Source organism: Balaenoptera musculus, chromosome 17 (assembly GCF_009873245.2).
Source record: "Balaenoptera musculus isolate JJ_BM4_2016_0621 chromosome 17, mBalMus1.pri.v3, whole genome shotgun sequence".
Taxonomy (NCBI): domain Eukaryota; kingdom Metazoa; phylum Chordata; class Mammalia; order Artiodactyla; family Balaenopteridae; genus Balaenoptera; species Balaenoptera musculus.
The window spans coordinates 73,031,884-73,057,035 of NC_045801.1; the positions used below are offsets into that span (position 1 = coordinate 73,031,884).

The 25,152-nt window shown below is 41.5% G+C and overlaps 1 protein-coding gene across 1 annotated transcript in view; it reads right to left on the bottom strand.

Moving 5' to 3' along the window:
* Nucleotides 1-25,152, bottom strand: part of CHD7 (chromodomain helicase DNA binding protein 7) — a 118,728-nt gene that overhangs the window by 48,581 nt on the left and 44,995 nt on the right. Inside the window, 5 exon segments of the mRNA XM_036829850.1 lie at nt 4,930-4,985; nt 10,827-10,892; nt 11,926-11,943; nt 11,945-12,064; nt 17,101-17,242. Of these exon segments, the coding sequence (XP_036685745.1) occupies nt 4,930-4,985; nt 10,827-10,892; nt 11,926-11,943; nt 11,945-12,064; nt 17,101-17,242 (402 nt within the window).

Below are 25,152 nucleotides of genomic sequence, written 5' to 3' on the forward strand. Positions count from 1 at the left end.
ACTACAGGGTGGCCTTAATATGAATTCGTTTGAGCCTTTTATCATTAATTGAGAAAATAAAAGGTTTTTGTCAAGGTAAAGAATTCAAATTTAAAGAGCGAAGGTAAACCTAACTTCCTCCTTCTACAACTGCTGGGCAGCAAAGGGCCACCACCAGCTCTGGAACACCCTTGTCCCCAACCAGCTCCTGGTCAGTTCCCGTCTCCCAGCTCTGAGAGGACTGATGCCCCTTGAGGTCCCCTGTGAATTTTTCACTCCCTACTGTCTACCCTCTCCTTGCACTGTTTAGTCTCCTCCCGTTCAGACGTGCCACAGGCCTGCGCTGAGCACTTGCTGTGTCTTCTCTAACCTGAACTTGAATACTCCCCACCCTTCCTTGTCCATCCCCAAGACTCACTGGTATACAGTTACTGTTTTATGGTACCTCTGACATTCTTCCGTTCGGTATTTCAATATTCTTCTGTACTACCATCCTCTCTCTGCCACCCCCCACCCACCTCCATGGCCTCGACTGTCTCTTGTTTATATTTCTGGCCATGACATTAAAAAGAAATGAGGTGCTTTCACAATCAAGGTACCACTACTCTTAGAAATTATGCAGCCACTATAAAATCTCTCAAAAATAATTAATGATATGGGAAAAGGCTTCTGACATTAAACAGCACATCATTTGTATTTATGTAACGTCTAATATGCATTTTCATAGGTAGGATTGACTTAGTCCTTCTACAATTGACCAAGGGAGATAAGGACGTTACATACATATGCCTTGTACAGATGTGAATTGACAGAAACCCTGCGCACAGAGGGAGAGAGAGAGAGAAAACAGACTAGATGAAAATGCATCAAAATGTTAGTAATGATCATTCTGGGTGGTAAGATTGCAAGTATTCTATTTTCTACTTTCAACTTGTAATTTCCAAATTTTCAATAAATAATTTGCAATACTGCTATAACCGAAACCAAATATTATAAAAATCACCTAGTCCAGTCTCTGAATTATTGGACAGAAAAAGGTATGTGTGCAGTCAGCACCCTTGCCTTGGCTGAGGTGAACATGCCATGAGGCACTGCCAGGGTGACCACAAGGGAGATACGGGCACTTGAGCAGCTGGGTCCAGCCCTGCTCTCCCTCCTGTAAACTGGGCTGAAACTTTCAGGCAGGGACTCTGCTTTAACTAAATGGAGAAGAACCACAGGCTTTTGCTCTAGGATCAGAAACAAGGCAAGGGTGCCCATATCTCCACTGCTATTCAATATCATATTCCAGGCATTAGCCAATGCTGTTTGTTACATGAGAGAAACAACAAGAGGAGTGATAATTGGAAATAAGAAGCAAAACTATCTTTATTTGCAGATGCCATGACTGCATAACTGGAAAACCCTAGAGAATCAATTAGGAAACTAATTCAAATAATAAAATAAAATAATTCCGTTATGCAGCAGGATATAAAATTAACAGACAGAAGTCAAATGTCTCCATTCACACAAATAATAGCCAGTTAGAGGAAACAGCATTAGGGAAAACCTCTTTTACAGTATCAACAAGGATAAAATACTTGGTAATATATTTAATAAGAAGTGTGTGAAACTTGCACAAGGAAGTATTTAAAACCCTCCTAAAAGATACGAAAATCAAGTTGAACCAACTGGAAAGACATCCTTGTTTTTAGATAGCATGACTCAACATCATAAATCATAAATTTGTAATTTAACACAATGTAAATAAAAATATAAACAACCATTTTAATGGAGTTAGACAAGTGAATGCTAGATTTATATATAAAAATAAACATGCAAAACATCCAGGAAAACACTAAAGAGGAAACATCTTAGGAGAAACTAGATAAATCAGATATTAAAATACACTATAAATCCTCTATAAGTAAAATAGTGTGCTACTGACTCGTGAAGAGATAGAGCAAAGGATTAGAATAAAGAACAGATATGGATACAATAAATATGTATCTTTAGTTCATGATAAAGACTGCATCTCAAATCACCAGGGCAAAGATGGGCTTTTTTTAATAATGGTGCTGGAACAACAATATTTGGAAAAGAATAAAAATTAGAGTTATGCTTTACCCCATATACAAGAGTTAACACCAAGTGGATCAAGCACCTAAACAGAGAAAATGAAACCATTCAAGTACTAGAGGAAAACACGGCAAATTCCTCTTTAACTAGGGTGTAGGAAAAAGCTTTCTAACTATGATTCAAAAGTCAGATCCTCTAAAAGGAAAGATTAATAAATCTAAATATACAAAACACTTTTAAAAACTTACAATGCTATAACCAACAATAAATAAAGCCAAATGACAACGGAAACTGGGAAAAGATAGCTGCAACATATAACACAGATTAAGGACTAATATCCCACATATATAAAAAACTGTTAAGGGGCTTCCCTGGTGGCACAGTGGTTGAGAATCTGTCTGCCAATGCAGGGGACACGGGTTCGAGCCCTGGTCTGGGAGGATCCCACATGCCGCGAAGCAACTGGGCCCGTGAGCCACAATTACTGAGCCTGCGCGTCTGGAGCCTGTGCTTCGCAACGGGAGAGGCCGCGACAGTGAGAGGCCCGCGCACCGCAATGAAGAGTGGCCCCCACTTGCCGCAACTAGAGAAAGCCCTCGCACAGAAACGAAGACCCAACACAGCCATAAATAAATAAATAAATAAAATTTAAAAAAAAAAAAAAAAACTGTTAAAAATTGAGGGAAGCACAATAGAAAAACGGGCAAGAGATAGGAACACATAATTGACAGAACAAGATACAAAACTGGTCGTTAAATTTATGAAAAGATGTTCTAAATCACTCACAATAAAAGAAAATACTAATTAAAACCACACTGAAATACGATTTTCCACAAAAAGTAAAAAAAAAAACAAAAAACAAAACAACAAGAAAAACCCACCATACTACACTGGAAAGGTTGTGGGGGAAATAGGTGCTCTCCTACACTGTTGGTAGGAATGCAAACTGACACCAACACTTCTGGAAGAGAATTTTGCAATGTCTAACAGAACTACATTTATGTATGCCTTTTGATCTAGCAAGTCCCAATTCTAAAAATTCACCCTGAAGCTATGCCTCCAACAATTTCGAAAATACATAGGCATGAGAATATATATTGCAGCATTATCGTTAACTATAAAATATCAGAAGCCATTTACATGCCGGATCAATAACCCAGGAGATTGGTTGGATAAGTTTGACACAGACATGCAAGGAGTACTAGGCAGCTGTAACAAAGAATGAGGAAGACTCTATGAACTGATGTTGAATAACTTAGTATACACAGTACTGTGAAAAAGCAAAGTGCAAATGTGTACTGATGCTATTCTTGTGTTTAAGGAAGAAGGGGAAATAATATATAAAGTCGACCTATGTATCTATCTATCTTGCACATTCATGCCAAAACTTACAGGAAGGATAAATCTGGGATTAATGAAAAGGTAAGTAGGAATGAGGTGGAAAGGAAGGGAGGATGGCACTTCTTCTTTGGGTATCATTTTGTGTACAGTTCTGACTATTGAACCGTGTTTAATATTCATGAACTTGGAAAAAGCAAAAAAAAAAAAAAAGAAAAGAAAAGAAAATCAACAAGGATGGGGGTTGAGGCCTAAAATGGAATACAAATACAACAAAAGCTAATGAACCAAACTGAGGTAGCAAATAACATTGCACTGAAGGGGGGCTGGGAGGAGAAGAACTAAACTTGAGGAAATACTGGAAAAAGCATTTAGCCTCTACAGCATCAGGGCTAAAGACAAAAAGAACTCTACACAAATACTGAAATGAACGCTAGTTAGCAGGCGTCTTTCTCACAGAAATACGGTCTAGTAATTCTGAAAGCAACTTCCTATATATCCTAGGACTAACAAATGAAGAAAATATATCATGGAAAACAGGAGCCAGGTTTCTCATAGTCGAAAACATGGAGTTATTAATATTGGAAGGGGAAAGAATAGAATGAACCCTTGTGGTATTGAAATAAAATTGGAAGTATCACTATAAAGCATTTGGTATTTCCTTGTTGGTAGGTAGGTAGTAGACAGACTGTGCGTGTGTGTATATATAATAAACATATATGTGTGTGGAACGTTTCTTAAGCTGTTCTGACCAGCTCCCCCAAAGCCTTCTCTTTCTACCCTAGAATTTATTAATATAGGTACTTGAGTTCCTTGCCTCAAAAGCTTAATAGTACATTTAAAAAGTTTAAAGTACATTAACTTTTATGTTATCAATAAATATTTTGTCCTTTGGTCTGTGATGTTACTTGTCGTCCTCAGCAGCGTATGACTAGTGAGTTTCCAACGAGGCTGCCTCGTCAGAGTGTGCTTGGTCCTAGTATCAAGCTTCCATCTACAATCAGAACAACTCACGGTGGTTTTTCATGCAGTTTTCTTAAAAGTTATGCAATTCAAATTCACTAGACAAAACTCAGAAATGAAACAGAGCAACAAATCATAGCTCACTGCATTTCAAAACATGAGTGATATCACGATTTCCTAGAGCCTCTGCCTGAGAGCTGAGTTCTCATCTCGGGTGCCAAGCATCCCAGTGAAGGATGAAGGCAGGGAGCCCACAGAGCAAAATTCATTCTCAGAGTCAGGCAGGTATTATAATACTTTCCTCACTTTTCTGTTACTGTATGAGTGTTCATCCCCTCTAAAAAGAACTTCTTGGTTATACACAGAAGCTATGTCAGCCTGTACACCAATTACACATTTTGCAGAAAAATAAAGCTCATAAACTATCAGAGATAGAAAGTTAGTAGGCAATGGCCTAAATGCACTGAATAAACCACACCAAAATTTCCCCGTTGCCAAGTTTTTAAAAAAATTTTCCTGATACCTTTTAAAATTTGGTACATTGAAAATATATTCCTCCATGGAAAAAAAAAAAAATCACAATCTACTTACAAGTTTTTGTATTTCACGTAGAACTCCTCAACTTCTACCTCTTCTCCAGATTCCTTCTGCAACAGAGGAAAATTTCAGGCATGTACTTGAAAACATCTACTAGAATGTTCCAAAGTAATGATTTACTCCCCGTGTGGCCACCAAACAGGGCATCGCGGGGAAGCGGCATAGGGCGCTCCTGGAAGGTGTGAGCACGTGGTGAGCTGGTGGGAGGGCCAGAGGGGTTGAGGGGGACCACGCGCGCTACCCGATGGGCTCCGGCTTCTCAGACGTGCACGGCTTTAACTCGTCCCTAACCAACTGCAGCTTCATTCACAACAGCGCTTGACCCCCAATGTGGCTTCTGCCAAAACCCACAGTGCTAAGTAGACGCCAAGTGTACCATTTTCTCAGGCAGCAGCCAATTTAGCCACTGCTCTCCTGAATGCCATATGGATTATTTTTGGCCGCCTCATGGCAACTTTACATGGTGGGTTTTGTAATGTTTTAAAATATTTAAAGACATTTATTCCTCCATATAGTTAACAACGCTAAACAAGAAACCATATAAAAACTAAACTTTGTTCGAGGCTGTAATTTCAGTGCAATCACTATTCAGTTCAGTTTGACTCAATGGTACAATTAAAATCTCTCAGACAAGATGTCACATACACATAGCAGCCAAAATAAAATTAACACTCCAAATACTACACCGAGGTGAGGTTAAAATCGTGACCCATCAGCCAAATCAAGGGTCCAGTGGCGAGATTATCTCGAACATCTCCCCTGATCCTGCCTATTGTAATGTCTGCAGAAGACACCGCACATATGATATTTTAAGCATCCCTTTCAATATTTTTTTTCCCCCTTGGTTGTAGGCTGTTTAAACAAGTCGTAATATGTAATTTTTCTTCTGGAACATCTGATCAGATAAATCAGGGATGTAAATAATAAACACCACTTACAGATGTTTAGAGATTGCTTTACACTCTTACAAGAGTACCTGCCTTGAGGGTCACATTTGGCTACTAAACTGCCTCAGAGGTGCCGCAAAGAAAATTAAGGCAGTCAGAACACGGCAGAGGGGCAAACAAAGGAGCAGAGACTTCTTACTGGGTGACAGACTGGCACCAGATCTGTTCAAAGAGACTAGGATCACCCTCAATCCCCAATCTTCGAACTACTGTCAAAGACTGTGAACTTAAAACTTGTTCTTCAAAACTCTCACAACATATCAGTTAAACCTAAATTTTAAGCAGTTTTTTCCATCTGCCTAGAGATCACCAATAAGAAGACAGGATATTCAGGAGTGGGGTCGAAACCCATGAATATCTGGTCCTGCCCTAATGGATCTATAAATGGTCATCACCCTAAGCAGCTTCTTAAATCAACGTGTTCAGAAAACCATCTGTATCCCCAGATTCTCTTTTTTAAATTATTTTTTAAATTATTTTTTTATTGGAAGTATAGTTGATTTACAGTGTTGTTGGCATGTCCCAGACTTTCAGGTGTCCAAAATGAAAAGAAATGTTGCTGGGTGCCCTCAAGAGCCAGGGACATAAACATGCAATTACTGTATAGGTAAATTCTGGTCGATTCAAGTAACAATCCATCCCGAACCCACCTTACATTTTTCTAGCCCTTAACATTACCTCGTTCCACTCCCACATTTCAGCAACCATTTCAAGACACATTATCTTTGTATAGAACTGGAGGTCACAGTAGAAAGGCAAAGATAAGACTGTGGTCAGCCAAGGAGAATGGGGAACCAGGGGTGAGCCTAGATCTTGTGATGCTTCTCATAGCGTATCATGAAATTCAAACCTCCGAGTGGAATTCAAACGTCTGGTCTCTGTTTTTACTTTTTGATGTTAACTATATTTCTTTTCAGTTCTGAAAGAGTTTTTCAAAATTACTTATCTTTGAGGTAGTAAAAAGACACGCTTTATCCTTTCTATGTTCTGTTATCTCTCCTGATTTCTCTTCCGGATCTTTCCTCCTGTACTGTCCCCTTTCCATCTCCTTCTAAGTGGCCTCACTGTCTGTAACTTCTAAGTGGGCCTCAAAGCACACAGATCAACTCTTGAACAAAGGGGCAGTTTTCATTCTGTCTCGATTCTGCTCCAGAAAGTTCCGACTCTTAACGTCATCAACTGTCTGTCCCTGACTCTCGTGAACACCCATTTTTCTCATCACGATCAGCTATGCCTCTGGGGGCGTGCTGTGGAGATCTCAACAAGAGGGTCTCAGGCTGTCTGGGAGAAGGTGATCAGGTTCCGAGACCTCATTTAGTAGCACCCGGAGCTCGTGCAGAATCGTCCCAGGACCTATTTCTCTTGGATGTCCCAAATTACAACCCTGTGCTTTAACTGACCACACATACTGGATCATCTTCTTGCTCCCAGAGCTGTAAGTAGAGAGCTGTAATAGAGCTGTTTTGCCCTTCATTTCATATAAATATGATCACGCTGGCCTCTTCTGCTTTACTTAGAGCAAAACAATTAACAAAAGTGTGTGAATTCATAAGCTCTCAGGAGCATCATTTTAATTACGCACTAAACGGCAGTCGGTTTGACCAGACTCTCTTGACAGTTGAAAGCAGCCCCAGCCTCTACCTCCCATGCCCCAGTGTTCAGAAGCCTTTCCATAATGGGCATATCCAGTGCATAACTGAGTCAAGGCACTATTTCTGCAGGTGCGCGCACGCGCACACACACACACACACACCCCACTCAAATTTATTTCTAGGACAGTTTACCGTTACAATTTGAGAGTCCTCTAAAGTAATTTTATGTGCTCGATAGACTAGTTTTGAGAAATGTGTGTATCTTTTCATTCATTAGACTCCTAAAGCAGTCTGTCAAAATCCTTACTATTCACGTGAAATTGAAAGTTCCAAACATACTGAGCCATACTTGTTCACTGTTCACACGGAACAGAAACCTTGACCAGGCACTAAATCAACTCTTCTGGTCCACCTGGGTTCTAAAACAGCCGTTCAGCAAATGATAATCCTGTTGGCCTGAAAGAACGAATGACCTTTCCTAAGCATCCTATTACTAAATTAAGCAGTCACACTGGGGAAACAAAGCTAAACTGTAGTGTGAAAAGGCAGAAATTTGTTAAATAATGCACAAAAGAATGAGAAAAGCGCCTGATAAAGGTAACAATAAAGCAAAGGTATGAATCCATTCCTACTTCTGGCCAACCTGCTGTATATTCTACCAGACATACCAAATCATAGTTCATTTAGGAAGAAAATAGGACATAATAATACAGAATCCATTTTCAAAACTATTTTTGACCTTCTGGTACAAAAAGGATTTGAACTGTTTTCCCCCAAAGACAGATGGCTCAAAGCAGAAGGGACTACATGAGGACTAAATGTGGAAAAGAAGAAAATTAACCTTTATACAATCCAAAAGTCCATTCTTAAACCTACCTCGAAATTCAAATACAAGTACCACCTATGTCCCTTGCACTGGGTCCCACGCACATTAATTTGGGTTTAGAACAACGTAAGTGCCTGAGCCATCCCTATATAACACGAGGTGCTGAGTTACGGATGAGTTCTGTGAGTTTGCACGACTCCATCATAATGGCTGATGCTTCTCGGGCTACAGTGATGAGGTCAGCTGATTGCAAAAACCAGTAACTGTCCCCACTATGTGTCAGCAGTATGCTGGGGAGGCTCTGAGCCCTTAACCAGTTTCCATAGCGCTGCCAGGGGGAGACAAAGGCACCTTCTCACAGCCATGTCTTCCATTATTCATGGTAATAGGAAACAGACCAGCAGGCATAGCTAGAATCCAGGGGAAAATCTCAAATTTCCTTTTGCTTCTATCTGCTACACTTTCCTCCAATATTACTAAAGCTGATAACTAAAGTAACTATTTGGAGAACATTCGCAGTTTAAAAAGTTAGTACCTGCTAATGTTTACAATCTGCTAATGGGTTTTTATGGCCCTTTATGAAATGCCACTAACCTACAAGCAATTCAATGGGCTCCATACCTCTTTCTTATTTTAAATCATATCTCAAGGCATATCTCTCCTTCCAGAGGAAATTTCCCATTAATTTTCTCCATCCTAAAATTCACCTACTCAACAAATACTCTACCCTCATGTACAATTACAGTGATTTTTAATCTCCTGTGTTAAGATAAGCCTGGTCATCTGTAAATGGCAGCAATACCTACTCCTAAACTGTGGGTACCTATCTTTAAGGATTGGCAAGAAAAAACAAAAAATGCCCTATGGTGGGCAAAACAGAAGGAAAAAGTGATGCCCTACATCATGCATAGTCTAAGCAGCTCTGAATAATAGAGCTAATTATAATTTGCAACCCCCAAACCTGCTGGGTATGCCTGCTGAAGCACTATCGGTTGAATGAAAATTATTATATCCCATCCAAACCACGTGCTATTTATTCAAACAAGCCACTTCAATTCGCTGAAGGGGATTATTCTTTAAAGTACATCAAGCATTCAAATTTTGCCATATATCTACAATTCACAAGTTAACAGTTCTAGAGTCATTAGAAGGACAAAACTGCAACCTTTCCAATTAGTTAAATAGTGCTCATTTCTGCTTGAACGGGTGGGAAATTTGGTTGAGATTTTATGTTCATCAGAGAGGAAATCCTCACGTTCAAAGAGTTACCAGATAGACACCCCATACACTCCCACTCTCTACACTCATTATGAAAATATCTTGACATGTTGTTCTTGATTATTTTTGTTTGAACCAGAGTTTTATCTTCTAATAAAAATCTATACTTTGAATAACACAATACAAAAGCAGAGAGTATTGGAGGAAAGGTAAAGAGAAGTTTACAGCTGGTGCAATACCATTTTCAAGGATCTCTAGATAGTATTTGAATAGTAAATGTTTCCTATTTGATAAACCCAGAAGCTCACTTTAAATCCCATAATTCCTCCATTCCTCATCTCTCTCCCTGGAGATTACACTTTGTACACACTTCACATCTTTTTAAAAAAAAAGCTTATTTTACATGTCAAAACAATGAGGTTGTCTTCCACACACCTTGAAAGCAATAAAAAGAAACAACTCTGCCTTTGACAATGATTCAAGCTAGAAGACAGACACCTATGTCTAAAGGAGACCATTTTCTAGAGACACCAAACATGGCTTGCTGGAATATGTAAATGCATCTGGGTGCCTATGTACTTCTTCAAACTAAAGTGTTTTCTCAAACTGGGCAAGAAGGGAAATGGGTGGGATGAAATGGGGAGTCTCCATCAGTAAAAAGAAGATGCAGTGTTCCTGGAATTCGTTGTCACAGAGTGTATGTGTCCCTCAGTGACATGGGCACCAGGCTAGTGACAGGTACTTAGGGCTCACCTTTGCGGATCAACATGAATTCCGAATAATCTGGAAGGATAAGTCATATTATCTTCAAAAATTACACTGAAAATAGTTCTGTATTTCACTTCTGCACTAACAAAAGAATACTAATATTTCAATTGCATATGAAAAGTATGAGAAAACACCTACTTGCTAACATGATAAAGAGATCTTCCGGGGGGTGGGGGGCTGGGGTAGGGACCTTCCTAAGAGAGATGAGAGATAGATTCACGGTCATGATTTTTCGTAAATAATATTTATGAAAAAGGCAGCCTACAACTCTAGGAGTCCTAAGACATTTCTTCTGAGACGTTTGAGTTCTTGCCTACTCTAAATGGGGTAATAAAGCACTGACTGTTTGCTATATTTTAATTTCATTTTGGGTTGAACATCCCAAAGATTGATATTGGACTAATAAATCAGACAGGATTAGAAACATCACCAGAAGTTTCATTTTTCAACAGTGAAATTTTTAAAGGAAATTATAAAGCAAAAAATAATTTAAGAGTCACACACACACCACAGGTTTTGATAACTCCACATGATGCTTACCTGTTTTTTTACTGAACGACTACTCATAATTTTTTCTACCACTGGACCGTCTGCATCAACAGATTCCTAAAACATAAAGTGGACTGAATGAATCCAACCAGAAAGCATTTCATTCTAAGCTGTAAAAGCAAGACATCATTTCCTTTTGCACCTCCCTCCATACCCTTTAAATCACTGGGTACGGTCACCAGTGGGGAATATGACTGAAAAGAACAAAAATCTCCCTTGCGGAAAGGCAAAGGGAAGAGCTGTGTTTATTACTTCATGATTATGTGGTTTAATTGTGTGGACTAGCATGGGTCCCTAAAGCCAAGGAGCGTTCAGAAATTCCAGCTGCCAAGAGAAAATGATCTCTGCGTGATGGCAAAAACATAACTTTTCCTCGTCTGGACCCATGGGGTTTAATGTACTCATCATTCTGTTATCGTAGGCAGCTTTTTATCTATGGAGGTCCCATAAAATGCTATATAACAACAGAGCGCAAATTACCAAATAAAATACAAAACTGTATTTAATATATTTTTCAATGGGTTACCAGTTTGTTAACTAAAGCACAGTAACGGTAAGAAGAAGGCTTTGGGGAAAAAAAAAAAAAAAAGATCTTCACAATAATCAATCCTCCATTACTACCGATATTTTATACAAACTCTTTTATCCATCACTTACATGGCACAGAGAATAAAGTAGGCCCTGCTGGGTACTACAAGGCAGTAATTTCATAAAGGGGCTCTTACAGTGCCAAGCAGCAGGAGACAAGCTTGAGTGGTTTATTAAAGTCCCAGAAGCTACAGCACTGAACTCTCGGAGGTAAATTCAGCCTCCTTGCATCCTAGCTCTGCCTCATCCTCAACAAAGACCCATTAATTCTCCAAAATTGTGTCAAATTACATATCACAGTCTTGGACAAAAATAAATCTCAGTGAACGGGGCTTTTTAAAAGACACCCCTAAACGACTAATTTCCCATAGCGTGTTCGCCAACACGAGATGAATGTGCCCAGCTCGAAGTCCGACGCTTCTACTGAACTTCTCAGATTCCGGCTATAAAATTTCCAGCCCATCTTTTGAAAACGCACGCGAGAACTGCGCACGCCGCTCACCTGCGGCTCCGACTGCGAGGGTGGTGGAGGGGGAGTCTCTCCCGGCAGCGTCTGCGTCCTCGGCCTCCTCGTCAGAGATCTTGAACTCCAAGTCCTCGGTGTACCGCTTTCTCTTCACCTGCCTGCTGGACCGTCTCTTCTAAAACGAAAAGCCGACAGGCTGGGTTTAGAAAGCTGCTGCTCTCCCACTTCTCAGAAGGGCACGGTACATTTATAAAATAATAATAATCGTAAAGAAAAGCTGGTGACTTTAACCCTGCAAATCACAGAAGATGTCACAGTGGCAACACACACAATGGAAATGGGGGAAATCTGAAGCCAGGCGCCTCGGACAGCGATGGCCCCGCCACTCCCAGGTGCCTGGCCTTTAACTGGGAAATGGAAGTAACAACACATTTTCCTCCTCATTCGGCCGGTGAGTTGCTCAAACGTGAAGGCAATACTGAAGCTGGGTGATGGATATGTAGGGGTTCATTATACTATTCTATTTTTGTAGGTTTTAAAAATTTTCCCCACAAGAAAAAGTCAAAAAAAGTGAAGGCATGAGAAGAAAATTTGTGAATGATAAAGTTCTAGATAACTATTGTTACATTAGTATCCAAGGTTCCACAACTATCTCAGAGACCCATTTAAATAGAAAGTTTATGTTTTCATCCTGGTCCTAAAAGAAATAGTCTGAACATTTTTAAAGAGCTGAAGGATTGAACGGCAGAATTTATAATGAGTGACTATGAAAAGGAATTTAAAAAAATTTTTTTTACTGCACTGATGAAAATGTGAAGGACTGTTAATAGCTAGTATTAATAGGATTATTGGCAAAATGGGCCCTCTCCCACCCAGTGGTCGAAACAGAACGCAGTACACCTTTGCAGGACAGCGTGGTCAAAACGTAAAACACGCCCACCCCCCTTCCCAGCAAGCATACGTCTAGTAAGCTACATGACACATCTGGGTAACATCTAGCAGATAAATGGTTAAGTAAAAAGAAAAGCAAGTCAAGTAACAATAGCTAGCTTATAATTCTAAGATTACAAAAAAACCTTGTGTTTCTATTTGTATGTGTGGGCGATCAATATATAAACTCCTCCAGAGAAACATACTGTAAATCCTGTTTACTTCCCTATACTCAGTGAATATTTGCTAAAAAATGAATGTATACGGGTATGTTTTCAATAACAAAAAAATCTGAAAAGACACAACAAACTGTTAACAGCTATTAATTCTGGAGAGTGAAATGAATGGAGCAGAAAAAAGGATTTTGTACTTTTTGTTCTAAACAATTCTAGATGGCTTGACCTTTCTGATATAGAAATAGTTTTGTCAGTTAATTAAAAACAGAGAAATAACCTTCTCATTAATATGTGTATGTGATAACGTCTCAGATAACTCTAAAATGACACATGTAAATTTTAAATCCCTGTGCAATTAAAACTCATGGGTGAGGTGGCAAAGCACATGGAAGAAATAAAAAGAATACTGAGAAAAGTGACACTGATACAAACTGTTCTCTAAGAATTATGAAATAAACCCCTCTGAAGAGCCTTTCGAATTTTAAAGTTGGGACAGTAGGGCAGAGAGAGGCTAATTACCCTGCCGTGCAGACCTCAGGAGGGACGGGCATGGAACCTATGGGGCACAAGTCAGGACCAACAAGCCCCCGTGCCACGTCTCAAAGAAGGGGACCCACTCAATTTTACTGTATTAAGTTTGTGCGCCCCCTGCTCTCAAAGGGGATGTCAGACAGCTCACGTTATGACTGTGTATAACAGGACCATCAGATGGGTCATTCGAGGCTGTGAACTCAGCCCTACAGCCAGGGCTGCAGAGGCACGATGTACCCTTCTGCCGGGAGGTATCTGGGGCAGAGACATCTTATTAACAGACTTCCTAGCGGCTCAGACGAGAGGGAGCGGTGACGTGGGCCAAAGGCTCCACCTCTGACCCTTCTCTCCTCTCCAGCCCCGCACAGAATAACCAGTTCCATGTGGAGGTGACACCCAGGCCAGCGGGGGTCCTGCCACCGTCCATCCTGCCCCGCGTCACCAGGGGCAGTTTGACCTCGGGCGTCCAGGAGCTGAGTGCCCACGTTAGAATGAGGCCAGGCTCTCCCTGCGTGACCCTGGACGAGTTCCTTTAGGGACCTCAGTTTCCTGGTCTGTAGACTAGGGGTAATGATAGTAGCTGCCTCATCAGTATACTGTGAAGATCTCCTAAGAGAATTCATTGAAAGCGCTTAAAACAGCGCACTTAAAGGGACATGTTAATGCCAAATGCAATTAGTAAGATTACAGTCATCAGTAACCAGCTCCACCTTTCCAAGGGAAAATCAGAAAGCAATGAGGCTCCGAAGCCGGGCTACGTCATACGGCTTCCCTCCTCTTTTCCCAAAGCTGATCTGGAATAGCTCCGCCTCTTCTGCTTACTTTAGCATCGCCCGCTTCTGGCTGTCAGTTTCTTTAGGATATAAAAGCCTATTATCAGGAACAACATTTTAATTTGGTGAAATTTAGTATAGTATCTGTATTTCTTTTGATATATCAATTTAGCTAAATGGAAATGGGTGAATCTACAGTTTCATCTTTCTGTCATTACTGTAAGGAGAATGTGCTACTAATGACACATCTGTGATGTTTTATCAGGTTTCCATGGTTGGGACCACACTGCCCTAGTCTTCTTCCAGCACAAGTAACTAAACATCCTTGGACAGAGTCTAAGACAAATCCACTTTACGCTAAATCCCACTCTGATATTAAAGAAATGTTCCAGTACAATAAAACAGAGACTTCTGTTTATTTTTCTAATAGAAATGTACATATTGGTGAATATAATGTTTATAACCAAAGTTTCTCCTCATATCAACTTTGTGTTATAAATCTATGCAACAGTGATAGGGTTAGTAATAGTGGATACAAGGTCACTTCGTAAGAGTAAAAGAAATCCCAAAATACAATTAGAACTCAACTTTCTGAAATTTTTAAATGTTATATGGCTTCTCTGCCTTCTAAATAATAATTGATCTTAAGTTCATTTATTTTGGATATCAAGGTTCCTTTTCCAATTTCCCAACATAAAATAAAATTATTTATCACATAATAGGCTTCTTTATGGTCTGTTAAACTATTGTTATTTGAAATTTTGGGGGGAATCAAAATAAAATATAAGAACTGCATTTAAACCAATTGCATTTAAAGCTCAAAACTTTTGAATTAACACTACAATAACAGGTCAACTTGTTAAACTTGGATTATTTCAGAAAAGTTTCATATAGTTAAAACAGGTATGCTGAAGAGCAAATTTAAATGTGTTGCCACAATCTCACTGTTGTAGTACTTTGTGACACAATTTTCAGTTTGTTAAAAGAAAAAAAAAAAAGACATGGCATTTACTAAAGTTTAAACAAATTGATCATAAAACTCAAGAACTTCAAGCCCTTTACGCGTGTGCTACAGGAAGAAACACAACAAACAAGCAGTCAGCGTCACTTCCTGTGTTGCTGTGACACAGAAGAGACACTGAGAAACATGGACCCGTGTGTTTACTGATATTAGCTGTCTGACCCGTGACAGTTCAGCACCAGCCAATTAGAAAGGACGCACGGATGTTCATTTGCATTGATTAGCATTTTTCTATAACTGAAATGCAGAAGGAAAAAAAAACACCACTAGTATTTCATAAAGTCCATCTCAGTCTGTGTTAATGCAAACAGACTTGTAAAAAACAGCAGTGTTTGTGAAAGAACAACAGAATTTTCTTGACTTGTGTGACAGTCTTCTTAACATTGTCCAAATCTACTGCACAAAGGTCTTAGTTTAAGCAAAAGCAATTCAGGGGAAAAAAAAAAAAACACCTGTGGGCATAAGAATTAAATTCAAAATCATTAAAAATACTTTAGTTTAAAACTCCCTAAACAATTTTTAAAAAGATAGCTACTTACCTTCCCAATATCTTTTCACTGATATGGAAAGTTAGAGGAAATTACAAAATTAACTCAAACTGCCAGAGGTTATCACTATGTTAGTTATAGAACCAAACCAAACGGAAACACATTCATTTACACACACACACACACACTCTCTCTCTCTCTCTCTCTCTCTCTCTCTCTCTCTCCGTCTCTCTCTCTCCCTGCCCTTTCAGGTCCTCTAAGGTTAGGTCGTTCTGTGAAGTTATAGATATCAGGGAGGTCTAGTTAAACACACACACACACACACACACACACACAAACAAACAAAATCTACCTGAAATTCTTTAGCACAGAGCTGTATATTGCAAGTACTTTGTTTCTAACTTTTAAGCAAATCAGTAGGTACAGGGAGAAGTACTGAGAGTGCACCAAACCATTAGAAAAGGTCAAACCCACTTCCAGGGGCTGCTTGCTTTTGTAGCAGGATCCTCAGTAACTGCTCCTTGATAACTTAGATGTCATTCACAGAAGCCACATTCCCAGCCATCCCAGAGGACCAAGCTGGCAAGCTTCCAGGGAACGTAACAAGGAAATAATGTTTAACGGTCACGTGTAGGGGTCCCTTACTTACTGTCCAATCAGCGAAGGCAGTGTGCTTTACGCACAAGAACCTAAATTCCTGATGTTTATTTCAGGGCCAGTTTTTTTGACTGATTCCTATAAAAGTCTCCGAAAGTCAGGAGACTCTAACGCTGGAAAATTGTGCGGTGCTGCCGTCCAGAAAGTCACTAACTTGTTCATAGAAACTTTAGTATTACACAAATACATCTCGACTCTGACCGTCAGATGTCAGAAACCTGAAGACGAGCTACAGATTACACTGTGATTTTTTGTTCTGCAAAATAAAAGAACTGACAAGGAACCAAACTTAGCAGAAAATTAGAAATGTGGATGAAGCTTTAAATGAACCAACATATTAAGACTATGTTAACACTAACATATATATAAACATCAAAAGATACATGTACAGAAATAAATGAAGAGTCTCAGTTTTATTTATCACAGAGTCAAAGATGGCAAAACCAAGAAGTCAGGAGTTTAATTCTGGGTTGGCCCCCCAGCTCTCATCACTATGGATATAATGTTCCAGACGACAATAAAGCCATCTCTACAGCAGCTCTATAGCAAAGACAGGGAGGTCCAGTGCACTCGATATGCAGCTAAAGTTACCCTCGCTAAACAACCACAGCTCGGGACCAGAATAATGGTATTACCTGAACACCTGGGTCCTCGTCTTCTTCAGGAGGAGGAGATGATGGGGGTGTTTTGTCTAAGTCTGAATTCTCAGAACCTTCTGTTTTTCCCTTGTTGGCCTTTTTCTTCAAAGCACTTGCTTCTGAATCAGGTTTCTTATTACTAGAATTCAAAGTGGATCACTTAGTGTTCACTTTTTAACAAGGTTTTTCGTACGCCCCATGCCTTATATTTCCCGCATCAATATCCCTAAAGTATCGATAACAACTGATAAATCAATGCATGTGCGCCACCGAGAGTTAAATAGTACTCTCAATTAAGTTTTTACAGCAAAACCCCATATCGATGACCTTCAGCAAATATCTGACCTAATGAAAACGAAACTGCATGCAAAAACTCCTAATACCACACAGAATACATTTGTTCATCTAGACAATGCACGATCCCTGCCGATACACCAAGCCATAATGAAAAACTGGATTAAGAAATCATTTTGCTATCAACTTTTTAAGGTACCAGAAGATGGTTTTTAAAACTGTCAAGGAAAACTAGAACATAATGATCATTTCTTCTGTGTCTCTTGCAGATAGTTTTAAATACTCCTGTTTAAGTCCTTTTCTTGACCAGTACTACTAGGGGTCCTCTTTTATAACATTCAGATACATTTTTATCCAATTTATAATCTTTTAAAACATAACAAGATAGGTAGCAATTCCTCTTCTACATAAATTTATTCAACTCTGTATTCTTAAGTAAAAATCAGCTTTATTTTGGTGCTAGACATTTTTTTTTTTTTTGAGGTAGTCACGATAGCCTTTTCTTCAAAAGCTGGGTCTCCAAAATACAAAAATATAGCAAAGTGACCCCAACAATTCAAGTGTGTGTTCCATAGTATGTTTCCATCAAATGTTAATAGGATTTGAATGTTACATAAGTCAAAAGACAAGAATGAACTGTAAGAAAAAAATTTTTTAAATTTAAGTTTACTATCACCTTTAGAACCTTTATTTGCCATTCTTTTAGAATGCACACTTGGTGCTGCCTTCCATACCAATTTCCAAAACCCAGCCCCAAGATTTTCTAATATTGATTATTACCATTTACTATCCAACATTTCAAATAATCCAACCTCAGTAACAATTATTTTTACTATTTCAAGAAAGCCTAAAATTCTAATAAATTTGGAAAACAAAAGATACATTTCAAAAAGCTTTGAAAAGTTTATTTACATTTGTAAATTCCTAGAAAAGTATGCCGTCAGAATGCATTAAACAGCATTTTTTTTCAATCCCAACAACTACAAAAGGAAAAGAGGCCAAGATACCAATATGCTTTTATTTAAGTAAAGCATGTCATGTAAAATGTTTCAAAAGTATATTTAATATAATCACACACCTAAAAGGCATTTTTGTAGTGAATACAATATTTGATAATCATGAACTAGTCATTTTCAAACACTCAGAGCTTGTTTTTATTTTGTTCTGTTAATATTTGAGCCTACTAAATGGCCACATAAGGAAAAAACTTACGACAATTCAGATTATAGCAAGCAGCAGTTAGGTTTAAAGAGTTCTTTTTAATATACCAAAAAAAAAAAAAAAAAAAAAAAGGAGTGTCCTAAAAACTTTAAGCCCCCAAAAATCCACGGAAAACATAATATTTTTTAAATTAAAAAAAAAAAATCCATACAACAGTCCCTCATCCAACTGTCCTAGTGTTTACGCTACACATGGACAGAAGTCTCCCCTACTATGAGGCTCCATTTCCAGCATTTATTTCCGCTCTAACTGCCACAAATTATACAATACTACAGCTGAACGCTGGGCCCCTTTCCTTTCATCTGCACGCCAAGAGCAATCAGATTACCCTGGTAACCAGCGGTCACATGACCAGCACCTGCTCTTTTGGCTGGATGCCACTGACTAAAGCCATCTGCTTCCCTCAATCAGCTTTCAAACATTCTCAACACCTGCGCTGCAGTGTTTTGTGGTTTCTTTTATCAAATCAGTGCAAAACTGCTTCCAAAACTTTACATATTTCTCAAATTTGTTTAAATCAGAGGTAGGCCTGTCACGGAGTTGAACCACTGCCAGGTAAAGAAAGCTGGCAGCAGGTCCTTCCCCAGTGCCCTCTCCACACCACAGTGAAGGACACAATGTGATTTAGTGGGGTTCCTGCACCAGGGGTAAACTGTCCTACGGGAGAAAAAGGCTTACTGCCTCGGAGCCCGCCAGAGCCCAGGTCTGAGGAGACGTCAATCTGCTGGAGGAGAGAAATGCTAATGATGTTCCATCTGCCCTTCCCAAGGATGCGCTCTGCGGAACCTCCAAGACCGTGCAAAGTCGGACAGGACCTCTCCAAATGCTCGGACAAAATGCCTGTAGCCAAGGGAAGCAGCCACCTCAGCTCTGATGACTGGAGGATTTCTAAACTCAGTGGACCTTGAGCTATTCATGCTGCTCCGAGACATCTAAGCATTTCCTTGCTAACATCTTCTCATGACATCAATGTACAAGTCAAAAACACACCAAGTGGTCAAAAAAGCTACAGAGTCTTCAATGTTCACCCCAAGACATTACAATCAAAGACAAGATCAAGTTATTTACATCAGATTGCCTTTGCCGCTATTTTGCAATAAGCTCATTTGGATTTTCAACTGTTATATTAAAACTGCTTTGCCCCAAAAGAGCTAAAGCCAGAATTTTTTTTTTTTTTTTTTAGCCAATGAGGAGCACTGATTTCAGACAGCCCTCAGTTCAAGTTCCAACTCTGTCATTTATAACCTGTCTGTCTGTGACTCTGTATACATCATTTCATCTCCCTGAGTCTCAGTTTTCTCATCCATAAAATGAGGTTAGTAATTACATTTTGCTCCAAGATTCGACCTTTCCAAGCACCTGGCACACTCGACTGGGAGCTGTTCTCTGACTGCGGCTCAGACCCACAGGCGGAATCAACTGCGGAGACTTAGGGACAGGACCCTCTGCATCGTGACCACGTCACCCAGGCCACGTGAAGAGAAGGAACATCCTTTATCAACAGTCTCAACACCAGCTCAAAGGACAAACGAGCGGACCAGCCCAGAGGCCACTCGCCTCTATACCCCTGGCCACTGCTTTAGTTCAGATGCGTATCATGTCCCTCCCCGACCGTCACAACGGCCTCCCCGCCTCGTCCCCGTCACCAGCCAGGGGCAGGGCCACCCGCCATCAGACTGCTGGCGAAAGGACACGTATCCCACGGCCACAGCCGCGACTCAAATCTGTGAGGTTCAAGGCTGGTCTTTCGTAATGTCAGAGCCAAAACACGGCCGTACACACATTCCTCTTCCAAGCTATAAGCTGGGAAGCCTGAACGCACGAAGAGGGCAGCCCTTCCGGTTGGGGAGAAGGAAGCGGTACTTATTCACAAGGACCACCCCTCAGCCCGACACTACAAGGTCCGGGACAAGGCCACGGGCTGCTTGGCGCGAATCCAGAACCTCAAGGCGCCTCCAACAGCTGCAGGGCTGGCCGCGGCCGACGCCCCGCCAGCGAGGACGGCCAGAAGAGCCAGCTGTGCGGGGTCCAGCCCTGACTGGCCTTGGCCCGGAGAAGCCCCGGCTGCCTCCACGCCGCCCCTGGACCGGCCCTGCCTGCCGCGTTCCCGAGCTCTGTGGCTCAGCCCTGCCGCCCGAACGTGCCCTGCGAACCCAGCTCCAGGCACCAGCAGAGCGGCCGGCTCACACGCAGACCCGACCGAATCATTCTGCCCAAAGCCCCAGCCCCACGTGTACCGATGTCTGAGATTCTCAGTGCGCAGTTTTTATAATCGGCAACATGAACTTTATTTTTCTCCTTTTCCCACACCCCGAACTGTCCACCCTCCACCCTGCAGATACACAGGACCGCTCCCAAAAGCGTACGCACGTCTCTCCTCCCTCCACTGCCCCTCGCGTACTCGTCTGCAAGGCTCAGCTGGACATCACTCAGTCAGAGAACCATTTTCTGGCCACCAAAGTCTGGATTAGTAAGACCTCACACTCTCTACAGGCCACGTGATGTACTCCACACAAGGGATGTTTAAAATACACAGTACTGGGTGGTAACATTACTGCAATGCAGTAAAACCAAAGCACCGGGTGTGTGTGTGTGTGTATGTCTTTCTCCAACTATCCTGTTAGCTTAAGAAGGAAATGTCTCTTATTTATCTCTGTATTCCTTGTACCTGGTCAGGTGCGCTACTTATAAACTTTAGCTGACCAATTAAACAGTACAAGTAACAGTGAAATCAACAAACACGTACACAGCCCTGACTATGTGCAGCTGAAGCGCTCTTCTCATTAACTCATTTACGAAAACCCCACATAGATTCTATCTTTATGAAGCTCAGTAAAATGGGGCTAAACTACTACCAAAGTACAGTGAAACCTAGCAAGTTTTCAAACCCCGTACATCTGTATACCTCCCCTCCGGACTGACAGAGTTCTTTCATTTCCTGACCCTTATCGCCCACCATGACTGGTGAGGCCAAGATGCGGGGCCACCCCCTCGTGAAGCTAGGCAGGCCCTTGTGCTCTTGGAAAGGGTTATATCTTTCTGGGGATGCTGCTGGCAGTTTGTAGGGCCACTGTCCCTCCACCAGCTTTACTGACATGTCACATTTCACCAAGAGAGGGAGGTCCCAGTGGTGGACAGCGGGACATTCTCAGGGTCCATGGCTAAGTGACACTTAGGTCACCCTGCCAGACTGAGCTCTAAAGTTCTGTGGTTGCCTCCCCCAACCCCATGTGATCAAAACCTACACCACCCTGATGAGAACTCCAAGAAACAAGCGCTGGGTTCAGAGAGGAGGGATCCACATGGAGGGAATCATCCCTATGGAAGGACATATTCAGTGTATGGCTGTAAGAGTCCACAACGATGGGCCCAGTGGGGCTGGACACATAAATCCAAGCTAAGATAGAGCATGTAAATGATGAAGTCTTTTCGGTGAGAAACGAGTACAGGTTTTTTAAACACGACTTTATGCAAAGGGCTAGAACTTACTGGAAAGCCAGCTAGCTGCCCTGATTTATTACAGAGTGCAGTGAAACACGGATAAGCCTCGGCCTAGGGATCTGAGTCCTCAAAGGAAAGACAGTTTGAAAAGGAACCGTATCGTGGAACCAAACATGACGAGAGGAAGAGAGTCAGCTGGTGAAGCTGTCTGGACAGTGGCGGGCTGGGCAGAGCGGGGGAGCGAGGGGCTCTCCACCACACGGACCCTCAAGACAGGACACGTCAGTGATCAGCCTCCTCACGTTGGGGAAAATCAACCTTGAGGCTCGTGAGATTAAACAGGTCCGTGTTCAGGAAATCGAGCCACAGTGTCACACTACCATCTTTCAGGAGAGCAGAGAGTATTGAAACATATCCTTATATTTTACATACATAAAGACCTTTTAATAAAAAACGGAATGTCATGGATGAGAAGTGAGTGATGTTTGTGGCACAGGAAGTGTATGACTTGTCGTGATTCAGAAAGATCAAGTATGATAAAATACATGAGCCGCTAGGGTCGAGGTCTCAAGGCTGGTAGGAGAAAAGCGTCTGGCCTCTCAACTTCAGATTTTCCTCTAAGTTTTTAAACAATGAAAAAGAAAACTAAAAGCTAAAGAGGCAAACTAAAAAAGCGACAAGATAAAGTACTAAAAGTTTAAAAGGATCAATGAAGGCAATATAAAATGTGATACACCATGAAGTTAAAACAACCCAACAAAATAAAATAAAAATGTTAAAGTCCTAAGACTAAAATTTTATTTAACGGCTAAACTGGGATGGGATAAAATGCAGGTGACAGAATAAACTAATGAAATAAGAGTCAAGACAAATTCCGCACGACAGACAAGAAACGCAGAAGTCAACACCTTCACACGAAGGCCCTTGGAGCTCCCTAGGCCAAGGGCCCAGCAGCGGTCAGCAGACGGTCCGAATGCCTGAGACCCCCTACAAGGCAACGCGGGGCAGAGAGCATCTGGGCAGGATCGGGGGACAGGAGCCCCCGTCTGCCCAGGCAGTCAGCCCTCGGGTGCTGAGCCGCCCCCCCGACTCCTAAATGCCACCCACAAATTCTTCACCCTACGCTTCTGCTTGAGAAAGAGAAACAAGGAGAGCTGAGAAGTGGAAGAGAGAGGGGGTTAGGGGAGGGGGTTCTATTTTACTTCTGAACGACAAATTGCAAAGACAAATTATCAATAGAGTTTTTAAGTTCTCTGCCTCCAAGACAAATAATTTAAATTGTTACCTTAAGTAGCTCTTACACGATCAAGTACTCCTGAAGTACATTAATTATGCTAAATTTCTAGGAAGGGAATAGCAAAGAAAGTTAGGAAAGATACAGAAACCTAACTTGCTTTCATTTAAAATGTGTGTTTCAAACTCAACAGGCCTCGCCTTCACATCTTACAACCAAACTGTGCAAGGATAAGGAAACAGGGTCAAAGAGGTTATACGCTCAGCCCAGGAAGCAGCCGTCCCAGGACTGGGCCAGAACCTGCCCGGCTCCAGAGCCTCTGTCTCTGTCCTGGGACCGGCCTGAAGGTCTCACCTCCTCGTGGAGACGTACTATGAGTCCAGCACTGGCCTGGCCTTTTGGGGGACCCTCCAGGCCTCGGAAACCTTCCCTGATGAACGTCTCTGTTACTCCGGCTTATCGCTGGGTAGCCTTCCAATAACATCAGAACCCTGTCCTGAGGAAAGCTCCAGTTGACCATTTTATAAAGAAGAATGTTTTTAAAAAATGAAAGAGACAGTAGAAAGTTCTCCTGAAAGAGCTAAACCCATTTTTAATGTAGACTATATTGTAGATGGGAAAAAAAAAAAAAAATCACAAAGTCACGAATTATCATTGAAAATCTAAAGGTTATTGAGTTTTATGGACTGAATTAAGATCCGCCAGAAGTAAGATGGAAGCAAAGTCTGGTGAGCTGATGTCTTATCCGATCCCAGAAGCTCAACAAACATCAGCATTAGCCCCCCAGCTCTGCAGCACCGCCTGGCACTGCAACACGGCAGAAAGGATGGGGCAAATCAGACATCACACGACCTGTGCAGAAAGCACGCCTTTCAGTGCCCTTTTACTATGGGATACGCTTCCAAGGGCCAAACAGCAGGGCCAATGCTTGGCTGTCTGTGCCAAGTCCTAAGATGCTAGCCTTATCCACGCCCAGCGTTCCCACGACCCAGGACGGGGACAGTGAGGGCAGCGTTAGCAGCCAGAACCCCACTCCCTGGATTCATAAGTATCTTCTCTGACCCACCAAGGTGGCCATGACCACCGGTGAGACATGCAGCCGACCCTCGGTTCAATCAGGTGAGGTATGAGGTATGTAGGTGGAGAATCAGGCAGAGCAAATGGCAAGGCCTAAGAGGAGAAAACCTCAGCACCTACCCCAACAGAAGAAGCATGAAGTTACATTGTTCCTACAGGAGTCAGGCTACACATAGAATTAGTAATCTAATGGAAGTTCAAGGGTGTTGCCTTTCTAAAATTAAGAGAGAGAGAGAGAACAGGTCTTTTTTCTTTATTTCGCCACAGCACTCGGCTCGTGGGATCTTAGTTCCCCGACTAGGGATCGAACCCGCGCCCCCTGCAGTGGAAGCGCGGAGTCTTAACCGCTGGACCGCCAGCGAAGTCCCACAGTGTCTTTTTTCTTAATTCGAACTCTCCAGCTCCCTGTTTAACATTCTAGAGCTCAGTCACACGGACGTCCATGGAAAGGTGGCTGAAGCAGAGGCCGGCCTCTCACCTGACTGACACTCTCGCAGTGGCTTTGCATCCAACACCCCACGGGGGGGGCTCTGCCTGGGCAGAAGACAACTAGCAAAAAGATCTTCATGTACCACGTGACGAGTTCTGCATCTGCACAGAACTTCATACTTTTCAAAAGCATATTCCTAGCCATAGACATTTTTAATGATAATTCAAAAAATCAGCCTGTGACTCCTCCTGCTTTTTATCTTCTAACTCTGACATTCCCAACGCATCTCCGACAGCAACACATGCTGCACCCTAAAATTCCACTTAAGAAAGACTTCAAAGGAAGGCGTCTC